General features: G+C 40.3%; 2 protein-coding genes across 4 annotated transcripts; one reads left to right on the forward strand and one right to left on the reverse strand.

Moving 5' to 3' along the window:
- Positions 1 to 323: 323 nt before the first annotated feature.
- slc25a44a (solute carrier family 25 member 44a) lies at positions 324 to 8,021 on the forward strand. 3 transcript variants are annotated; one of them, XM_078256673.1, is made up of 4 exons: positions 324 to 609; positions 3,467 to 4,174; positions 4,999 to 5,126; positions 6,266 to 8,021. In XM_078256673.1, exons 2-4 carry the CDS (start codon positions 3,541 to 3,543, stop codon positions 6,455 to 6,457), a joined length of 954 nt encoding a protein of 317 aa, XP_078112799.1. In that variant the 5' UTR covers positions 324 to 609; positions 3,467 to 3,540; the 3' UTR covers positions 6,458 to 8,021. The 3 variants fall into 3 exon arrangements, with proteins under 3 accessions (XP_078112799.1, XP_078112797.1, XP_078112800.1); XM_078256671.1 differs by having other exon boundaries at positions 325 to 696; XM_078256674.1 differs by lacking the exon at positions 324 to 609 and adding an exon at positions 783 to 2,092.
- On the reverse strand, positions 8,021 to 21,362 carry skic8 (SKI8 subunit of superkiller complex). The gene is made up of 11 exons (XM_078256675.1): positions 21,262 to 21,362; positions 20,822 to 20,886; positions 20,682 to 20,709; positions 19,849 to 19,954; positions 18,754 to 18,926; positions 15,824 to 15,972; positions 13,389 to 13,482; positions 11,842 to 11,935; positions 11,488 to 11,580; positions 11,010 to 11,088; positions 8,021 to 8,880 (listed from the first exon to the last, which is right to left on the reverse strand). The coding sequence occupies exons 2-11, from the start codon at positions 20,831 to 20,833 to the stop codon at positions 8,791 to 8,793; spliced, it is 918 nt and encodes a 305-aa protein (XP_078112801.1). The 5' UTR covers positions 20,834 to 20,886; positions 21,262 to 21,362; the 3' UTR covers positions 8,021 to 8,790.
- Between the last annotated feature and the right edge of the window lie 1,582 nt (positions 21,363 to 22,944).

Consider the following 22,944-nt stretch of genomic DNA (forward strand, 5'->3'; position numbering starts at 1 on the left):
AATAATAATATGATAATGAGACTGACAGGGACCATTGTGCTCCATAATGAGTAACGTTACTTTTGATATTTTGATTATTCTGAATACCTTTTACTTGTATTAGAGTATGATTATATTGTGGTATTGCTATTTTTACTTAAGTAAATAATCTGAGCACTTCTTTCACCACTACATGTAAAACCATTTAGGCTACGCTTTGTTTGTTCGTTGATTTTTTGCAATTCCTACGTTTGCATCTGGCCCTGAATGCATCATCATCATCATCATCATCGTCAAATTAAACAAACAGCTAACTTCTAAATATAACCGTTACAGGGGTCGCCCATGGATGTATAATACGAACGGGGTCAGATGGCAGAGAAAGCTGTTTACAGATCACTTGTTTAACCCGAGGAAAAGCTTGTTATGTCAAACTGACGATTGACATTTCCGACTGGGATATCGGAAATTCCGACTTCCCAGTTCAACTGGAACGCACCGTAACAATACGTTGACGTAAAACCACAACCCACCATGACCTTTCACCTTTGACTATGTTTGTTCGCAGCAGGGCTCTGGTTCGCAGCAGTATGGACGGAAAACGAGACCCACCTTGTAGCAGAGCAGGCCGTAAGAGTTTAACAACAAAGCAGCTCAGTTTCGTAACAGTTACTGTGAAGGCGGAAGGTGAACTCGAGTTACATGACTCCTTAACAGGTTTGTTTATTTTAAATATGGCCTATTTCTTACACAGCTAACGTTATCGTAAGTATTACTTTTGTTCAGCGCACGTTTGGCATTGCACGTGTTTCCCCTTTTCTTCACCAAACGCTGCAAAAGACAACAATAAAAATGGCTGACATTCACATGTTCGTGTTACGAAACTGTGCCTGCTTACCGATGTGAAGTTAAAGATGTAGCTAGATAAGGATACCATTAGGGTTTTTGTCTTGCTGTCGATCACACTGGGCCTCACTGCTTTTAAATACCAGCTGCACAGAAGTTGAACATTTCATTAGCAAGCTTGTCTATGCACTCAAACTCACCCTCTTTGTCCTATTTTTTTTCTCTTTTTTTATAGCATTAAGTAGATGTATTCCGTAATATAGCATGCTAGTTCCGTGTTAATACAGGCCCGGGCAAAACGCTCTGCATTCTGTGGATGTCTAGTACGATTCGCTGATAATCAGACCGTATAAAAGCTGATAACACCATTCATGTATATCAGTAACTTGTACCTTTTTAAATGTTACAATAGCTGTGTGTGCAGATAGTTATGCAATGCTTTTATGCACTGAGAATTCAGACAATGCCACATTGGTGTGCTTAGGTATCCTCGATTTAAAAACCCTCTTTTACGTATTTTTATTAGGGCTGTCAAAATAATTTCGATTAATTAAAAAAATAACGCGTTAAAAAAATAACGCAGATTAATCCATTCCATATTGACGTTTGACCCGGAGCCGTTCTAGCCACCATTCGACTGTAAAATGAAGTAGGGAGACGAGAATGTGCTGCCTGGATCATTAATTGGAACATTTACTTGTAAAAATCTTCTTCCTGTCAACCCTGGCTACCGAAATCTGGTGCCACTGATATATCTGCGCTTCTCTCTGATACGATACAGGTAACACAAACGCTAGTTAACACTATAGAGGGTTTTCACCGACGTCACGTTCTGGGCAGTAACCTGGATGCGCGGCCATATTGGAGGCACTCTGTGTAAACAACTGAATGGAGTATTGTGCACTTTGGATACTTTAATACTTTATGTCTAAACAACAGAAAAGCTCATCAAAACGCATCCAAGATGCAAAGGCATGGAAGGACTTGCACCACAAAAAAGGCGCGATATTTTGAGAAATTACAGTTTACTGGCGGTGCAGATCCCTACAAGTTGGCTCCCTCTTCTTGGATCCATGGCGACCCGGTGATTCTTCCTTCAGTTGCATACCCCGATATAGTCAACTACCTGGTTTTCTCGCCGAGCCCATACACAGCGGAAGACCTTAAATCCTACAAAAGTTTGTAGGCTTATAACCAGATGGTGTGTGGATGGGTGAGGGAGATGCAGTACCAAGTCATTAACGACCGTTGTGTTGTGAAGGCCAAAGTAAGTAATGCAATAACGTCTTTAATCAACCTAACCTTAACTGTATGATATCATTGTGATACTCAAGGTGTAGCCAAGTGACTCAATAGTTTTTCTTTTTTTTTTTCATTTCAAAGACCGAACAAGACAGTTTTCCCTCGTAGATCCTGGTTGAGCTTTGCCAACCACAAGCGCCTCCTTTCCTCTGATAACTTCTGACATTCCTCTCCCTAGTTTTTAATAACTTTTGGAAGTCGATAATATTCCAAATGTTTTTCTCGGTCTGACCTGTTGGTACAACCTAAAACACGGCAATAATTAACCATTTTCCTTAACGCCGTTCGGGCTCTACTTCAGTGCCTGTGCTTTGTTGTGATGCGGAGTACCTCCAACATGGTGACTTCGGGTCTGATGACGCGCCGTGAAAACCCTCTATACTCGACAGCAGCTAACGTTAGCCTACCGCTAGCTAGTAGCTGGATTAAAAACTGTTAAAATGCTGACAGCTAACTCTAAACGGCGTAAAGTTTGACTGTGTTTTACTGTAGAGGATTCAACACCGGTATGTAACAATCTGCAGCTGTCGTCGGAAAAACAGCACAGACGGTGCGTTCAATGAAACTGGTAAACTACAGCCTGGTGCATTTGAAGTTATTGTAAATGTCCTTTTCCCATCTGGTGGTTGTTTTTGTCGTTCAACAGCAATTTACTAGTGAATAAGTTATTATTATTATTAAATCATTTAATTTTGACCATATGGCCTTAGCAATAAACAAGCCGTTCTTTAATGTCACCAACTGTTGTTTAGTACCCTTTTTTTACTTTCTTAAAGTATCGGTTCAGGCACTGTTAATTATTTATGCGATTAATTTCTTCTTGAAACCAGCTTATTCATTAAAATACTTACATATTAATGCATCAGCAATAATAACAATATTATGATAATGAGACTGTCGGGGACCATTCTGCTGCAAAACCTAAACACAACAAGGACATACTGTTTTGCACATCAGCCTGCTCAGTTCAGGAATGTAAAGAGGACAAGAGAGGAATGACCCTGGTTATTGTAAAGATTCACAAAATGTAAGATCAAAGAGACAGTCAAATCAAAATACATACTTCTCCTCTGTTGAGTGCTATATTTATCAATTGAGATAGTTTTGGTGTGAGATAGTTTTGCCAATCGCCCATGAGATGTTTGCCTTCTCTCAAATGTAATGGAACTAGATGGCACTCGGCTTGGGGAGCACAAAGCACCAAAAACATACATTTGAAAAACTCAACAGCAATGTCTCTCTAGAAATCATGACAGAATAAATGAGTAGTTGAGTGAACCCAGCAGGTGCCTACATCTGACCACAGTGCTTTACTAATGCTGAATGTTCTTGTTAACAGTTGTGATGGCAGTTGGAGGGCTGATGACTGCAGATATGTGGCTTTAGGAGCTCAGCGCTGCCCTAGCAGGCACCATGCATCAGAAAGGTGCAATCCAAATTATCGAATGGGAGGACCTGGACAAGAGGAAGTTCTACTCCCTGGGTGTGTTCATGACTTTGACCACCAGGGCCACCGTCTACCCGGCCAGCCTCATCCGCACTCTGCTCCAGGTGCAGAAGGGGAAGGCCCTCTACTCCGGCACATTTGATGCTTTCTGTAAGATCCTGCGAGCGGAGGGTGTGCGAGGCCTCTACCGTGGCTTTATGGTCAATACGTTCACCCTGATCTCAGGACAGGCTTATATCACCACCTATGAACTGGTGCGCGAGTATGTGTCCCAGTACTCGCCCAGTAACACGGTAAAGTCGGTGGTGGCTGGAGGCGCAGCTTCCCTGGTGGCCCAGACCATCACTGTGCCCATAGATGTGGTGTCCCAGCAACTGATGATGCAAGGACAGGGGGAACACCTGACTCGTTTCAAGGCCAAACCGAAAAGGATGCTCGCAACAACTAAGCGCAGACTGACGTTCGGGCAAAGCCGTGACATTACTGTGCAGATATTCGCAGCCGATGGTTTCAGGGGATTTTACAGGGGCTACGTGGCATCCCTACTCACGTACATCCCAAACAGTGCACTCTGGTGGCCTTTTTATCATTTTTATGCAGGTAAGTTAACACCGTGTTCATTGTAGGGCTGGGTACCGAATTCAATACTTTTTAGGCATGGAAAAATGCCTCATCATTCAATATCCAATTTCAATACCTAAGGAGTAGGCTTCTACCAAGATGTAATAATGCTTGTGATTGGCTGTTTAACGTTACACGTCGTAGAGACATGCTTGTTCATTGGCTACCGATTGGTTTTAGAGTGCATTTTTGTAATCATTACCTATAGAGCCTTGCATGGCCAAGCTCCCTTTTACATCGTGGATCTATTGCACGCACACACTTCTGGTCGCTCTCTCAGGTCTTCAAGCCAAGACCTTTTTAACTGTTCCCAGAACTCGTTTTAAAACAAGCGGTGATCGTGCCTTTTCTGTGGTGGCTCCAAGGCTCTGGAACTCTCTCCCTTTAGCCTTGAGAGCCTTGGATTCTGTGGAAACTTTTGGAAAACACCTAAAGATGCATCTTTTTAGCATTTAATTAGCCATATGGTTTTGTATTGTATTTTGTGTTTTTTTTGTTTTTTTTTACTGTAAAGCACTTTGTGACCCCTTTTTGTCTGTGAGAGGTGCTATATAAATAGTTTACTTACTTACTTGTAAAACTCTACGTTACACAGAGACAGGGTTCATGTAGTAGGAGCTGAAAAAAAAAATAAAAAGATTTGTGCTGTAATTTATTTTTTTATAAAAAAATATTTTTTTAACGATACCCAGCCCTAGTTAGTTGTGGTTCATAGTAGCTGTTCTTAGCTGTGACATGCATGTGAGGGGTGACAACACAAATATATTGGCCTTACACTGTTTTTATATCTGTTGCGTTTCCAGAGCAGCTGTCCTTGTTGGCACCGAGTGAGTGCCCCCATCTGATTCTGCAGGCTTTGGCAGGACCAATGGCGGCAGCAACCGCCTCCACCATCACCAACCCCATGGATGTTGTTCGAGCCAGAGTACAGGTAAACCCTGAAGGACACCATTGTGCACCACATACAAGCTGATATTACATTTCTATTTACATTTAAGGTACTGAGATTGGGAGAGTGTAATCAGGGTTTCATGAGGCAAACACCAATATTTGAAATAAAGTAGCCAGTTAATATTTACATTTACTACCAAAAAAAGAAATTTGGAGCTCCATGGGGCAGGGTCTCTTCAGTGGTGGTGTAACTCTGGGATACGAGGCAACTTAATTAGTTATTTTGTCTATCATAAAATGTCTGTCTATTTACCATATCTGCATTGGACAACATGACTTGACCCTTACCCAGAAAGTGATTTAAAAAGACCAATATTGACCCACTTTATTGGTCTAATCCACAAGTGATGACTGAGGAGAATTTGTATTAATGTAGCATGTTGTTAACGGTGACAAAACTGTGTTTAAAGCATCTGTGGGTTAAAGTAGCAGTCTCTTTTACCTTAGGGCTGCATGGCCTAGCCAAACAAAATGATCTTACTTTTGTTTTTAGGTAGGCTAAAGACAATAAGACTCACTCTACAGTGGATCACACATTTGATATGAAGAAATGAGAAGGATTTAACGCAAGTTTGTCTTAATCCAGGGTTAGCATTTACACTCGGATCTACAACGGTGTATAAGCCAACAATGGGTTGGTTTTGTGCATAAATCTACAAAAACTATTAAATACACTTTTCTGTGTGTGGACTTTCAGTATTGAATTGGCGCCACAGAATCAGGCCTCAGTGCAGTGATCTCTGACCACCGACTACAGCTGGAGTCAGCTCCTTTTCTCTGCTGCTACACATCCTCTTGTTCATAACGTTACTCAATAGTTTCTCAACTTGCTCTTGAGTGTTTTATTATTAGTTTCTCTTTCTCGTGTAACATCACTTTATTTCATTCAGTGCTTAATACATTCAGAAAAGTAAATATAGCAAAACTTTGCTTAAGCCCTGAAGACAAACTATGCACCATAACATTTGTTGACTAAACAATCTTACCATAAGGTCCATTTAATGGCTGTTCTGGAGCTTGAGATCGTATCGCACAATCTGAGTCAAATAAAATGCAGTTTTTGGTGAGATTTTATAATATAGAATAATGGCTGATTTACCACTCTTGTTTCTGTTAAAGGTGGAGGGCCGATCATCTGTTATCGAGACGTTCAAGCAGCTGCTGGCAGAGGAGGGGGTCTGGGGGATGACCAAGGGGTTGTCGGCCCGCATCATTTCCTCCACGCACACGTCGGTGCTCATCGTGGTTGGATACGAGACTCTGAAGAGACTAAGCCTGCGAGCTGAGCTCGTAGAGTCCAGACACTGGTGATAGGACAATGGGAACCAGGACAGCCTCGTACCAGAAATCACCTCCACGCAGCCGGGCAGGAAATTTTCACACAGGAGATAATGACCCTGATGTGCGTCCGGTCTCGGGGTAGCTGCTTACGTTTAGCTGCTTTCCACAAGCCTTTTTTTTGATCGGTGGTGTTTCAGTGCAGGTACGATGCAGCAGAGTGCATGTGGTGTTGTTTGTCTCACTTGGAGTTAGTTATCACCTTGCTTTTTACTTTTTTTCATTTCTATTGGCCTTTTTTTCCGCTAAACTTTGAAAAATGAAGATAGAAGTTAAAACATTTTTTTTGCATTTTGCCAAAATGTTCCATCTGAAAACATGACAAATCTTTAAAATTGGCCGAGGACTGAGGAAAGTTGCTTTTTAAAAGAACAGTAGATATCTCAAGTCTCTTTTTGAGTAATGCCTCCTGTACTGTATATTTTAATAATATGGAAAAACGGGAGCTGCTCTGCAGTAAATCACAGTATGTATTTTAAGTTTGTTTTTAATGTGTCACAATCTGGAGACACAGATGCCTTCTTTGGCTTATTGAAAACCTTGACGGTTGTTTGCATTCCAGTGAAAAGAACATTGTGTGTGGAGGTGGGAAACATCTGGCAAGAATCTCAATTTGGTTTAGGCCTAAATGAAGAGAACATTATTTATTTAATGATAGCAATGCTGTTGTTTCACAGAAGAAACCAGTACATCTTTAAAGTGTGAAAATTAAGCTAGACTTCCAAAAGAATATTTAAAAAAAAAAAATCGCAAGAGGTTTTTGTGAAACCTGATCAAGTTTGACCTAAAGCCTTTCTGGAATGCATGTAGCTGTGTCACGTGATTTATTTTCCAGTAGTCTGTAAAGTCAGTGGTGCAGGTATAATGATGAATTCTACTTGTAAAGAAGTTGATCAGACAGGTGTTTGTGCTTCTTTTTGTTCGTGTCTGTAAATAAACTGTACAGAACAAAGTGGAGCTTGACAGAAAAGATGAGAAAAGAGGTGTAAAGTCAACTTTACCACATCAAAGAGGTGGGAATTTTCTGCAATTGATAATTTTGTACATTTTACTGTTCAGATGATTGGAGATCAAATCTGCAATAATTTAGTTACAGTGCAGAAACCACTGAGCCATGCTAACACACGGGGAGAGTAAAGGCCGCAGCATCACGCCAGCAGACAACTAAACTCCAAAGTTGCCTTCAAAATTCAAGAAATTACTACCAGAGAACACATCTCAGTGAGGTTTGACATGCAAACAGGGCATAGCAAGACCCACGTTTCTACAGGGATGCAATTAATTTCTGCAAAGCAAATTTAATGGACCTTTGCCTGTATGGAGGAAGTTCTTCACATGTATTTACCAACTACCTGCTGTGTGTAATATCAGTTGTTAAAAGTACAGTTTGATGTATGTGTGTGTTTTTTGGGGGCATTTCTGCCTCTATTGGACAGGAAAGCAAGACATGCAGGAAAACCATCACAGGTGTGATGTGTTTTAAACTTGGACAACTTGTGGACCTTTCATGAAAGTAATAAAAGACTGAATCACTGCAGCGGTTGGTAACCATTTTTATGATCTGTACTTTCTAAAGAGATTTGTTTTTAAAGCCTGCCATTTGCTACAAGCATCAGTTTATTGTGAGGCTGCAGTACAGCCGCTGGGCCAATGGAGGGAACACTACATCTTCATCTCACACGCTGCTGCTGATGTCTTCACTGCCTTTGCTACAATGTTACGCTACAAAAGCCTAGTTGTAAAGTCATGTTATCAGACAAGTCAGAAAATGAAGTAGATAAATGATTAAAATGTGCACTAAGTACCAAAAAGAAGGAAAACTAAGTTGAACAAGAAAATAAATATGTAATACATGACAAATCTGAGTAGAATACATTACTGGAAAAAGGAAAACGGGTTTTCTTTTAACTGGGGATTAAAAGGACAAGTATAATGCTTATTTATATATTATATTTTACAGTCAATTGACAATCTCTCAATCTTTTACTGTCTTTTGTCTGTTTCAGGGCTCCATACCAAATCGCTTATTTAATCTGAAACCTCATTCAATTTACAATGATATGCTATCCAAATCAAATCACTGAATAAGAAATAGCTGCGTGTCAACGCCTCAGACCATAAACTCAATAAATACGATAGAAACAAAAGTACAAAAGCAGCCCTTTTATTTGACCGTAGTGGGCCAGTGCAAAAAACCCCATCACATTTACAGCTTCCCTCCCTCCGCCAATTACCAACTTCAGCTCCATGATTTGAGTAAACAGCTCTGTAGATCCTATCTTCTTGTAGCGTGTACAGGACGTCCATCACATGGGGCAGTCGTAGATGTGGATGGCGCGGTCGTCTCCAGCCGAGATGATCTTTGAGCCGTTGCTGTTGTACTTCACACACCACACCTAAAGACAACAGGAACAGAAGGACGGGAATTGAGTTACATATGACTTGGGTAATTCCATAATCACAAACCAGAATCCACGTTGGAAAAAGACAAAAAGTTAGGCGCAGGACTGTCTGACATTCCACCACGTTCTATATCTAGAATTCACAAGGTTAAAACCGACAACATAAGGTGCTTTCCGACCGGATAGTACTTGTACTTTTTAGAGGAAAAGTACACTTCAAAGCAGTTCTAAGAACTACTCTCCCCCAAAATCTTTTTTCCGTTTGCATTCCCACTGGCCAAGTGGCCATAGGGACTGGTAGGAGGGGTAAGTGAAGTAAGAACGGCAACGGTCTTTATAGCATCGTCACTAGACCGTGGCGCCACATACAACAACAAAGCAGCATGGAGGAGGCCGTACATGGCCAGCAGTGCCTGCACCTCCGCATTGGTCCACTTTTCCGAGTTCCGCATTCCGTCCATTCTCGTAGTAATTCACGTAATGTTTTGCTCAACACAGACGGGGCTTTATTATACTCAGAACAGACCCCGCCTCTGCCTGCTGCACTGTGGACGTGTGTGTGTGTGTGTGTGACGGCCGGCGAGCCGCAGGACACGCTTGTGGAGTTTAACTCCGAAAAGACAGTTAACCACAGGTTCCCGTTAATCTTATGATGGACATGTGTTGTGATATTTAAACAAACGAACCGTCAACGGCGAAATAAAAGCCTCTTATTTACGAGAGCGGTCTGAGAGACCTCCAGCTCACAGCGAGGTGTCTGAGCGTGACTGGCCGAGCGACGAGCTAGAGGCCGGGGCAGGCGCTTGCTGGCTGTCGCCTCACTTCATGGAGCTTCTCAACTCCGAAAACTTTGAAGCAAATTGTCAATTCCGCATCAATTTTCGCAAGACTGCCTATATTCGAAATCTAAACAGTTAATTTCTTGCCTAAAACGTTGTCAGAAGTGAATTTAATGATGAATAAGATGGTGAAAATTGTAAAAAATGTCCCGTTGTTGCTCTGTCTGCAAGTTCCGAGTTGGCAGTGGGCGTGACTTATAAGTTCGACCAATCAAGTACACCTAGGAAAAGGGAAAAGACCCTGCTCTGGAGTAGGAGCTAAAAAAGTCTGCTACTGCGGCCAGAGGAACTTAAAAATCCCCACATTTATCCTGTCGAAAAAAGTGTTCTAGGAACGTTTAGTTCTAAGAACTGCAAAAATCCCTCCGGTCGGAAAACCCTAATGGTGTCTCAAATAGCAAGAGCAATGGAATAAAAATGCCCTTGATTAAAAAAAAATGAGTCTTCAAAAGTATCAAAATGGTGCTTTTCGTCATTAATTTACAGCATTATACATTTAATTCTGTTACTGACGAGCTGCATCAAAAATTTAAAGGGGACATATCATGAAAAGCACACTTTTTCAGTGCTTGTGCACATACATCTGGGAATCTGGAGTGCCTACCAACCACTTCAAGCCATTCATATTGTGCTCCCCTTTCTATGTCACATGCAGGCTCATCCAAACATGTTCTATTAGAACATGTTTGCATGCTTTAATATACAATACAAGTGTGAACCTGAAAATGAGCATCATATGTTTATTTTAAATTAAGGTAGTTAAGGTAAAGCAGACACCTGCACAAACTACACAGGTAAAAATGGAGCACTTTATTTTTTTTACAAATACCTCAAAAATGCAAATTGATCAGAAGCTAAGCGGTGCAGAGAGCTGAGGCCTAAGCAAACAAGAGCTATTAAATGCTCTAGGAGAACAAAGCAAAGCTGAACAATTAATTGGCTGCAAATTGTCCCTGTATATTTTCTGTTTCACAAAAACAACATGGCAGAGTCAGCCGCCTCTGGTCTCCTCCGTGAGGAGTTGTGATATTTAATTTAGAGGCTTTGTTGGAGAAACAGATCAACCTCCCCACAGGCGTCTGCAACCAGGGATCTAATGACAGCCGGGTTTATTGGTTTAGCCCGAGCTGAAACGTCAGAGAAGGGTCATGTGAGAGGCCACTCTATGACATTGGCCATATTGATTTCCCCCTAACACACCAGCACCTTCAGCACATGGATTTCCTCACTTTGAATCAGATTATAAACACACTCAGTGAGGAGATACAGGGTTATCTTTGTCACCTGGTCCTGATGGTCGAAGAAAGTGTTGATACACGCTCTGGAGCTGGCGTCCCAAACCTTCACACTCTTGTCAGATGAGCTGAAAGTAGCAGAGAGATGACATGTTTTAACAGTTCATCTTAGAATCAAGCTTTGCATCGTCTGGCTGAGCTGCTCAGTTTATCTTGGCACTGTGAACTGGAAACTGTCTAAAAAAAATGTAATAAAAACAGCTACAGCTGACATCGGTTTCACACGACGGGAGTCGAGGCTTGGGAAAGTAGACGAGAGGAAAACATGTCTGCTAATGTACAGTACAGGGAAGAGCAGATGCTCACACAACTATTGTCTATTATATTGTAATGTCTGTTTCAGGTCCATCAACATTAGCTTCAGGTGGTAAAATGTTATGCTGCAGAAATGCAGCTTTCATGTATCAGCACAGAAAAACTATTCCTCTGACTTGTAGCAACACAAAGTTGTTTTGAATCTGTGTTACCTTGAGACAAAGTGGGTGTTATCTGGGGAGAAGGCCACATTCAGAACCCAGGATCCGTGTCCACTCAGTGTGCCGGCCAGTTTGGCATGTTGCCTGTGAAACAACAGCTGAAAGTTTATTATAGCAAACAAATGATTCTCTCTTTTTTTCCTTCTTCGCTGTTTATTTCTGAAGTTTGTAATTTGTAAAAATCTGCAACACGGATGCACCCTTTCCCTCCCTTGTCCTGTGCATATATATTTTATTTTCTATGTGTAATGAGCATCTTTTGCACATATTACAGTTCTTTCATATCAAAAAACAAAACAAAAAACTGATCGGCAGAAGTAGCCACGAGCTGCCCGCTGAACTCACACGTCATATATCTTGATGTAGCCGTCGTCGGAGGCTGTGACCAGGAGCTGGGAGTCGGGGGAGAAAGTGAGGGATCTGATGGGCATGGCGTGACCTGAAGAGAGGGGGAAACAGTAACTCAGTACGCTTCCTCACTGAGGTCTCAAATGTGGGGGATCTCTGCCTCCTTAATACTAAAACAGTATGCTGAAATTATTTTAAATATGTAGCATTGGATAGAGGCAAAATGTACATCTTCACATGCCAGTGTGTGTTCAAAGCTGATTAAATATAGATTAAAGTCTATACTCACGATCTAAATTATATTTGGCCCAATACCTTTAGTCTTAATCTGACTTTTTCCCCTAAAATGTTTGAACTGTGTTCACTCATGTCTGTCAGAGCCAACTAGTGCCAAAAAGATTAGTCAATGAATTGATTAGTGGATTGAGAGAAAACATAAATACATTGAAGTCATTTTATCCGACAGAAAGACTAGAAATGTTCTTGTTCTAGAATTTGCAGCTTTCTCCGTTTTTAATCATTTTCAAAATTGAATATTTTTTGGGTTTGGTCAAACAAAACAAGCAATTTTACAAAGTCACATTGGCCTCTAAAAAAAAAAGTGTGGTGGACAGTTTTCATTTAATAGACAAATTACTTCATCCATTTATCAAACAAATTTATTAAAAAATGATAGAAGTCAGCAGTGAGTATTAAAGTGCTCATATTATGCTTTTAGGCTTTTTCCCCTTTCCTTTATTGTGTTATATATATTTTTTGTGCACGTTATAGGTTTACAAAGTGAAAAAGCCCAAAGTCCACCCCAAAGAGACTTACCATCTCCAACAGAAAACACTGTTCACAAACTGCTCCAAACAGCTCTGTTGTAGTCCAGCCTTTACTTCCGTGACGAACGTGCGTCACTTTGTAACATGTTATAATGCTCGCCTAGCTGCTAGCGTAGCACTAGGCCTGCACGATTCAGCGAAAAATATGAATCACGATTTTTTAGCTTAGAATTGATATCACGATTTTCTGCCACAATTTTTTTCTCACGAAGTGTAATGTTTATTGCACACATGAACCATGACAAAACAAATTGGCAGTACCAAACAAACAATTTTTTGGCACCTATAGCACATTGCGCATCACCACAAGCCTGTAGACACAGAGGCTTCAATGAAGAGAAGGGAGAGCATTGCAGCGCATGGGAGCTCTTTAAAACCTATTTTATACAGTCCATGTTCAAAACTCACAGAAGAAAGTAGTAGTGTTTGTGATGCAGTCGGCTCGTAAAATTAAATGAGAATCAAAGTCATAAAAAAACAGTTAGGTACTGCACATGTGCGACTCCCAACAAAGATGGAACAGAAGTGCGATGCCTCACTCTGTAGCTAAAACAGAGAGTTCAACACACGGGGAAAAGAGGAGCTGCAGCAATGTGCAGTACAACAAAAATATGGTGTTTTTTGAAAATTAAACCATGTAAACCTATTCTGGTACAACCTCTAAATACAATTATGAAACTGAAAATGAGCATAAATATGAGCACTATTTGAATCTACCTTCAAGTGTGTGGAGCAGCTTTCCGGTTGCAATGTCAAAGATGTTAATGATTCCATCGATGGCTCCACTGGCCAAATGTTTTCCATCAGGGCTCTGAGAGGCAAAACAAAATAGAACCAATTAAGTTATTAATTATAAAGACAACTTCCCAAATGTAGAGACATGAGACTAGACAATCTAGTTTTAAAGGCCTTTATAAACAACCTTTGGACCTGGAGAGAAAGGTTAAGAGTTAAGACAAGGGTAGTCTATATCAACGACGTTTAATTTCCGGGATTGTTCAGGTGTCGTCGGAAATTCCGCCAGATGTCCGTTACCTTCCTCTCTTTGTGTTGGCATTTTAAACTCTGGTGGATTTAGGAGGACTATGGTTAACTGCTCCTCAGATCTCTGCAGGGTAAATCCAGACAGCTAGCTAGACTATCTGTCCAATCTGAGTTTTCTGTTGCACGACAAAAACAACTTTTGAACGTGGACATGTTCCACCAAAACAAGTTCCTTTCCGAGGCTATTTTGAAGCGGCACCGTTGATCCGTCCGGCGGTTAGCGCCGCCCAAAACGATTGTGAGTGGTTTAAAGAAATGCCAAAAAAGCATGTTTTTCTCCCTTCCCGGAATGCTGTGTGGACTACAGTGGGGAGAACAAGTATTTGATACACTGCCGATTTTGCAGGTTCTCCCACTTATAAAGCATGTAGAAGTCTGTAATTTTTATCATAGGTACTCTTCAACTGTGAATGAAGGAATCTAAAACAAAAATCCAGAAAATCACATTGTATGATTTTTAAGTAATTAATTTGCATTTTATTGCATGACATAAGTATTTGATACATCAGAAAAGCAGAACTTAATATTTGGTACAGAAACCTTTGTTTGCAATTACAGAGATCATACGCTTCCTGTAGTTCTTGACCAGGTTTGCACACACTGCAGCAGGGATTTTGGCCCACTCCTCCATACAGACCTTCTCCAGATCCTTCAGGTTTCGGAGCTGTCACTGGGCAATTCCGGCTTTCAGCTCCCTTCAAAGATTTTCTATTGGGTTCAGGTCTGGAGACTGGCTAGGTCACTCCAGGACCTTGAGATGCTTCTTACGGAGCCACTCCTTAGTTGCCCTGGCTGTGTGTTTCAGATCGTTGTCATGCTGACCCAAAGAAGACCCAGCCACGACCCATCTTCAATGCTCTTACTGAGGGAAGGAGGTTGTTGGCCAAGATCTCGCGATACGTGGCCCCATCCATTCTCCCCTCAATACGGTGCAGTCGTCCTGTCCCCTTTGCAGAAAAGCATCCCCAAAGAATGATGTTACCCCCTCCATGCTTCATGGTTTGGGATGGTGTTCTTGGGATTGTACTCATCCTTCTTCTTCCTCCAAACACGGTTTTAGTTTAGACCAAAAAGCTCTATTTTTGTCTCATCAGACCACATGACCTTATCCCATTCCTCCTGTGGATCATCCAGATGGTCATTGGCAAACTTCAGACGGGCCTGGACATGCGCTGGCTTGAGCAGGGGGACCTTGCGTGCGCTGCAGGATTTTAATTCATGACGGCGTAGTGTGTTACTAATGGTTTTCTTTGAGACTGTGGTCCCAGCTCTCTTCGGGTCATTGACCAGGTCCTGCCGTGTAGTTCTGGGCTGATCCCTCACCTTCCTCATGATCATTGATGCCCCATGAGGTGAGATCTTGCATGGAGCCCCAGACCGAGGGAGATTGACCGTCATCTTGAACTTCTTCCATTTTCTAATAATTGCGCCAACAGTTGTTGCCTTCTCACCAAGCTGCTTGCCTATTGTCCTGTAGCCCATCCCAGCCTTGTGCAGGTCTACAATGTTATCCCTGATGTCCTTACACAGCTCTCTGGTCTTGGCCATTGTGGAGAGGTTGGAGTCTGGTTGATTGAGTGTGTGGACAGGTGTCTTTTATACAGGTAACAAGTTCAAACAGGTGCAGTTAATACAGATAATGAGTGGAGAACAGGAGGGCTTCTTAAAGAAAAACTAACAGGTCTGTGAGAGCCGGAATTCTTACTAGTTGGTAGGTGATCAAATACTTATGTCATGCAATAACATCCAAATTAATTATTTAAAAAAAATACAGTGTGATTTTCTGGATTTTTGTTTTAGATTCCGTCTCTCACAGTTGAAGTGTACCTATGATAAAAATTACAGACTTCTATATGCTTTGTAAGTGGGAAAACCTGCAACATCGACAGTGTATCAAATACTTGTTCTCCCCACTGTAGCCAGACCCTCCTCTGCAGCGCTGTGGAGGAAGGTCTGCCAATAAGAGACTAAAGAAGGGGAAACCATGGTGTGAGTGAGAAAAAACACAAGATGAGTAATTGTAAAGACAAGACAGTGAGGTTTCAGTCCCTAGAGACTTAGAGCCGCCACCACCTAGCTGACCAGAAGGACAATTTATAGTTCCTTACGTAAGCTATACTCAGGATGAATTTTCCTCGAGTGTCCAGGGAATATTCCTTCTTGCCACTTTCCACACCAAAGATGTTGACCTTGCCAAGATGGCTTCCTGTGGCAATGTATTTAGAGTCTGGGGAGAAGGCGACCGACCATGCGTCAACTAGAGAGGAGAGCACAAAGACAGAGAGGGAAGGTTGAACACATGAAACTGATTCTTCTCAAGGAAATGTTAAAAAGCAAATACGACCTAATTAGTGTCACCCAGTTAAAGGTAAAACCTACTTTCTGCTCTGTAAAGTCAACACTGACAAGACTATTAGTTAGAAGTTAAATATTATAACAAATAGTACACAATTCTTTTTTACAGTAACAGGACTCACATCAATAGACTCCAAATAGACCAAAATACAGTATGCCCCAAGAGAGGGATAAAAGCTCTTTAATCCACTGACCCAGACCAACCACTGAGTGAAACGGAGTGTCACTAATGGAAGTTGACAATGCAATGACAATTAGATGAAGTACAGCTTGGTTCAAGATACACAACAACAGAGACATTTCTAGGTGTGGGGTTCCCGAGAGGTGAGAATAAAAAACAAAACAAGCTTGCGGTGCTACACAGCAGAACAGACAAGCTGTCATCCCCTGCAGGTTTGTTTTAATACCTAACAGTAAAAAAAAAAACAGATGATCACTCAACCCGACACAGTAAGACCACGTTCAAATCAAAATCAGCTCTCTTTTTTATCAGAAGTATGAGTTTAGAAGCCAAGTTGTCTATGCCTATTATCTAGAGCTGGGCAATATATCGATATTATATCGATATCGTAATATGAGACTAGATATCGTCTTAGATTTTGGATATCGTAATATGACATAAGTGTTGTCTTTTACTGGGTTTAAAGGCTGCATTACAGTAAAGTGATGTACTTTTCTGAACTTACCAGACTGTTCTAGCTGTTCTATTATTTGCCTTTTCCCCACTTAGACATTATGTCCACATTACTGATGATTATCTAAAATCTAAGTGTGAAGATATTTTGTTAAAGCACCAATTGTCAACTCTAGAATATCGCCGCAGTATCGATATCGAGGTATTTGGTCAAGAATATCGTGATATCTGATTTTCTCCCTATCGCCCAGCCATACTATTATCTATGCATGTAAAAAAAAATTGGTTACTGGTCAGTCTCATAAATAATCAACATCTGTAACAATGAAACAAAAGTACAATTGGGGTGCTGACTTTTTTGTGACCAAGTTTTTATTAATTTTCCACGCCTTCCTTTGCTGGCTGCTAGGGGTTGGGAAAAAAATCGATACAGCATAGTATCGCGATATTTCCCGTGACAATACTGTATCGATACACAGACGCCAAGTATCGATCTATTATTATTAGGGCTGTCAAACGATTAATTTTTTTTAATCACTGAAGTTCTATAGTTAATCGCGATTAATCGCATATTTTAATCACATGATTAAAATTCTATTATTTTGCATTTCAGAACAGTTTTTAAGTACATATTAACAATCAAAAGCAATTCTTACCAGTGTATCTTGATTGGGAATCAAATGAATGCAAAGAAAGTTACTTTATGAACTTGATTTTAAGATTTGTAATTATTTATTTAATGTGTAAACAAAAGAAAAATGTGTGAATCTGTCATTATTGCACAATTCCTCCAAGTACCTAACTAAAAAACTAAAAATCCCTATCCTTACCAGAGTCAATATAGTGTTTAGTAACTCCTAAATAATGTTGATCACTCACTGACGTCCAGTGATCACCGGTTAATGAGACAGTGTTTGCAGCACTTTGCAGCAGTTCCACTGTGGCTGCTTTCTCCGTGCCGTACAGGCTGTGTGTGGGGCTGCTGTCCCCCTCGACGGCAATGAGACAGTACCGTAGTACGTCTTTAAGACCCGAGTCCTCTACGACGCTGACAGGTCTGCAGTTAGTTGCCACCCGTTTCGCAAGAGCTGTTGTAATTTTTTGGGATTTGGTTTCATCCACAGGTCGGCAAGTAGCACTCTCCAAAATAGTGCTTTGCCTGAGTGGATAGCATGCTAGCGGGTAGCATGACGTTAACTGAACTATATGCTTAGCTCCGTAGGTGGTAGCTCAAGCTTGACGTGCTTCGGTGATATTTTAATTCGGCTTTACACAATGTGCATGTGGCTTTCGACTTGTCTACTGAGCCGTCCGGGAGTCCATTCAGAGTTATTGCTGCTGTCTTTCTCCATCATGCCTGCAGCAGCAGGATGTGTTACGAGGAAGTGGCAGCTTGATGATAAGTAACGGTGCTGCAAAGGGTCAAAATAATAACCTGTTAGGCATGACGCAAAGCCGAGTGAAGTGTAAAATAAATTAATAGATGCCGGCATGCGATTAAAAAAAATGAACGCGTAATGCTCGGCCCTTAAATCGCATCGCCCTAATTATTATATATGTGTTGCTCAGTTTGTCTGCTTGACAATCCCATTTTGCAGCAATGAAATTGAAGTGAGATGAACAAACAGAGAAATGTATCTTTTTACATAAAACAGATGTTGACAAAGTTTCCTTCCTTAAAAAGTATCGGTTCAGGCACCGGTATCGGAAAAAACCCAAACAATACCCAACCCTATATCTTACACTAAAAAAAAAAAATCATGCTGACTGTAAGTGTGAATGTTACAGTCAGTCATCGGTTTGATAAATCAATAATTCATTTTGATAATTTAAAAAGGTAAGAATTTAAAGTGCACAGAGGGCAGAACTGTCTTATTCAAAATCTAAGAGAAAAATCACAGAGAAAATATAATATTCATTTAACTCAGATGTCAGATAGATAGATAGATAGAGGGAAGCATGATCTCTCTACTCACCACGCTATCCTACCACCCAATACAAATTAAATCAACACAGAAGGATCAATGATCCTCTGAGGCCCAGCCGTACCTGGTCCAGCGTCCATGGACTTGATCTGTTTCCCAGACTCTAGGTCCCAGAGACGGATGTGAGCGTCGAGGGAGCTGGAGGCGGCGATCGCTCCGTTGTGACTGATGTCCACTGACACCACACCCAGCTGGTGGCCCTCCAGAGTCCACTGCAGCTCCAGCTTCTCATCTGACCTGCAGGAACAGTGTGAGATCATTCGGTCACGTCAAGTCAAATAAACTCAACTTTTAAGCCAAGTTCTAAAAAGTGCTCAGAAAAAAAACGAAACGACGACAACTGGGCAAACTCTGTCAGACCTTGATGTGAAATGATTTTCTCAACAAGTCAAAGTTTATTTCAGTAGCACATTCAACAAAGGTTTATGAGAAACTGGGTGATAGACAAGACAAGAAACAAAACCTATAGTGACAGCATGACGCCCAATTATATTACTATCGCACATTCTTATTCTTTACAATAACCACAAGCTGTTAAATGCTACTATTGAGGATCTGGAATTATATTGTAAGACTTCTCAGATCTGATGCACAGCTGACTGCCATAATAGATGTGGACTTTTATACTAAAAGTGTATATACTGTATGTCCCTTTCCTTTGTTAAGAGATCTTCTTAAAAGCTAATTTTTAAAGTCACATTGGTGTATTCATTTAGGACCTCAATCTGCCCAGAACTCATTTTTCCTCCTGCAGTCTTAAAACTGCAGATACGGCAAAAGACGACAGGACAGTTAAATGTATTATCGCGGCCTCCATCTATGGTCATAATCAATACCCTCACAACCCCTACAGTTCAATGAAAATGGAAAACAGTCAAGCTCAGTTCCCTGAGATAGATAGATAGATATATATAAATCTGTTTTTTGTACAAGATTTGTTTCACTGCTACTATTTTTGTTATTTGTGGAAATTATAAAAAATTCTTTTAAAGACAATAAAACAATTAGGTGAATATAGAAAGAACAAATCTAAATTTTAATTAAATCCAATGTTACAAATACAATATTGGGCAAGAAAACAAGATCAGCCAGACAGATGGCTATCACATCAATGTACTGGGTGGTACTATCATGAGAAGTAAAAAGAAAACACTCTCACCATTTCCAGACTTTCACCATATCATCTAGTGAGCCGGTGACTATAGTTTCTGTCCCATCCGCCTCACTTTTACCCCACGCTGCTGTCCAGATAGCATCATCGTGTGCTGAGAGGAAACAAACAGGTTAAAACTCTGACGACAGTGTGAGTACAAGCAGTGTTTCATACCTGAAATTAGCAGGGCAGATGGGAAAAGTATTTAAAGGATTAGTCAGGCATTATTCTAGGTCTTTGTTATTGTTGACAAATCCCATGGAAACACCACCAAAACCAATTATTTGTTAGTATGATTCTGACTACTTTCTGGCTTTCCTATCCTGTCTGTGGTTCTCAGCTCTAAGACCATTTGCTTCTATTGAAAATGTAAACCATTAAACAACAGATTACATGTACAAAATTTCAGTTGTCAGCAAGTTTTTTTAGTGAATGTTCACTACAGCATTTTTTTTCTAATAGGTTTTGGAGAACAGTGGCGCTCTATGGTACAGGGGACATCAGGCTTTGGCTACACAATACTCGTTAGTAAAAAGTCATCTTTTAAGGGATTTGTTAAGACAAGAAAAATATAGGCTATCATGAGCCATATATTTTACCCCTTTTGCAATTTTGTGGCAATTATTAATGTTGTGGTGGGTAATTCAAGTGGTCTGACAGAAAACTAGACTTCTGTATCTTTAAGTCTAATGCTGAGAACAACAAACAAGACAACAACAATTAGTGGTAGTAGGTCTGAATAATATAACATTATGTGGAAATCATTACCCGTTACTTATTAAGTTAAACATTTGCTTATAATTATACAGTGAGATGTGTTTATGCATAACGTTACTCACCGTGTTCTTGCTTGAAAAGAATGCTATACTGAAATCAAAATACAAGCTTACAGTTAATCTTTGAGCTCTTTCACGCAGAAAACAAACAAAGCGAGGACATGTTGAGTGTAAATATGAATACATCTGAATTTGTTTCTTACTTGAGTGCTCATTTTTTTGGTCCTGGGAGTCTGAAAGCCAGTTAGATTACCTTACTACCTGAAAACTAAATTAAAGTGTGTTAGCTTTGACAAAGCAGGACATGTTTATTTTAAACTTTTAACTTATCACCGTTTATGCGTTAGAGTTACAGAACATGTGTAGAGCTGCCGCAGCTAGTGACAGAACAGACACATGAATAGCAAATTAAACTAAAGGTTAACAGCACAGTATTTGTGCAGTTAAACACATGAAAAAACGATGGCTAACGAGAGCTAGCGTTAGCTCTAACTAGTAGCGGTTATCATAGCAGGTTAGAGCTGCAACAAATTGCAGTTTGCTGTTTTAACAGTAACCCGAGTATCGGGTGGTCGCCCAGTTTATTGGACTATCTGTATTGACGATAGACTATTTAGCTATAATATAATATGCGCCCACGTACCTTCAAAGCTCCTAAAAGTATGTTTTATTCAATTTCTGAAGCTCAGTGAATTACATGTGAAACGCCATGACAAAATTCGGCGTAACTTCCGGTCACCGTCTCCTTCGTTTGTCAAATAACGGTTGACGAATAAGTTATGAAGCTCACTATCGCCTCCAGCGGATCTGTGGAGGATCTTTTTCTACTGGAGTTGAACAAGATAATTGAAACACTTGCATACAAATAATTGTCTAGATGTAATTGTATAGATTTAGATGTTTGAATTATTAAAACAGTTCACAATTATATAATAGAATAAGCCAGTTAGGTGGGTGTGAGGGAGAATCAAAATGGCCATGGCAACCAAAAGTACAGATAATAAAACAACAAACAAATGCACATACTGTATATTTGTGAATGGAATAACAAAAAGTATGTTTAATCAATCATCCATTTCAGTAACTTTTTCACTGACTATAGTGAGCCAGAGAACTGGAATTATTACTGTGTGAATTAGCCTACACTAGTTCCAATTGTTTTACGAATAATATAAGTGATAGCCCAGTTTAAATTCAGTTACATTACATTATTCACTGATTGGATGTAGGCTAAAGTAAGCATTATTATTCACATTTCTACCCACACTTGCTTGAGCGTAAAGAAGAGATTTTAGAAAAACTGATTTGGACTCAAAGTTAATATTTGACTTTAAATGAGCTGAGCTCCCTGTTTGTCTTGACTACAATAATAATGGCGTAAAGTAAAACCTCTATGGTGCAGAAAGAAAGGTAAATCTGAGCCTGAAGAGTAGGCAGAAACATATTTCAATATTTTGACAGTTGCTGCAGCAGCAGTCTGAGCTCCACACACTCAAACAAACTGGTTGTCGAGATAAAGTTTCAAGAAAATGATTCCAAGGTGAGAAAAGCAAATACAGCCGGTGTGTTTTGAATAACTCCTGAAGTAAAGCTAAAATGGGCAATTTATAGAGAAAGGACATCAGTGTGAATCTCCTGACAGCCTGAGTGAAGAAGATTAGAGATGTCCTATTTAGAGCAGTGTAACAATTCCTTTGAATGTGATTATTTCCACCTTCACAAGATGCTAAAACCCTCCATTGGGCCCCATAAAAACAAACTGTACTATATATTAGGGTTGGCAGATACAGACATGGCAACCCATCACTTCTATTTAACAGAAAAAAAATTAAACTAAATTAAAAAAAATCTTGAACAAACTCAAAGTTGCAATAGATAACTCAATAAATAACTGTCGGGAAGACAGTGGCAAATACTGTGCACGTTAATAAACACTTAAAATATCCATACAGCTGCGTACAACTACATTATACATTTATTAAATGTTTGTATACTGTTGGTAAATGTTAAATAGAGGGTTACCGACAGGTGACTGTTTCACTGCCAGAGGAAACTCTGAGCTGCACATAAACACAGAAACCACCTGTAGAACTGCATGAATGCATGGTCGAAACCTATAACAGATTGTTTGATTTCTCGATTTCCAAACGCCAAAAGCAACTAAGTGAAAACAGAAAATGGCAAGTTAAAGTTATCCTCTACGTTCATAATTGCGCATGTAGTCAATCAGGATGTGTTCCACCAGCCTCGACTGGAATCTATAATTTCTTCTTCAGGCACTTGCATTTTCCCTTTTTGTTGGTTCCGCAGGCAGCAATGATGCTGC

This window comes from Sander vitreus, chromosome 8 (genome assembly GCF_031162955.1).
Source record: "Sander vitreus isolate 19-12246 chromosome 8, sanVit1, whole genome shotgun sequence".
Classification (NCBI taxonomy): domain Eukaryota; kingdom Metazoa; phylum Chordata; class Actinopteri; order Perciformes; family Percidae; genus Sander; species Sander vitreus.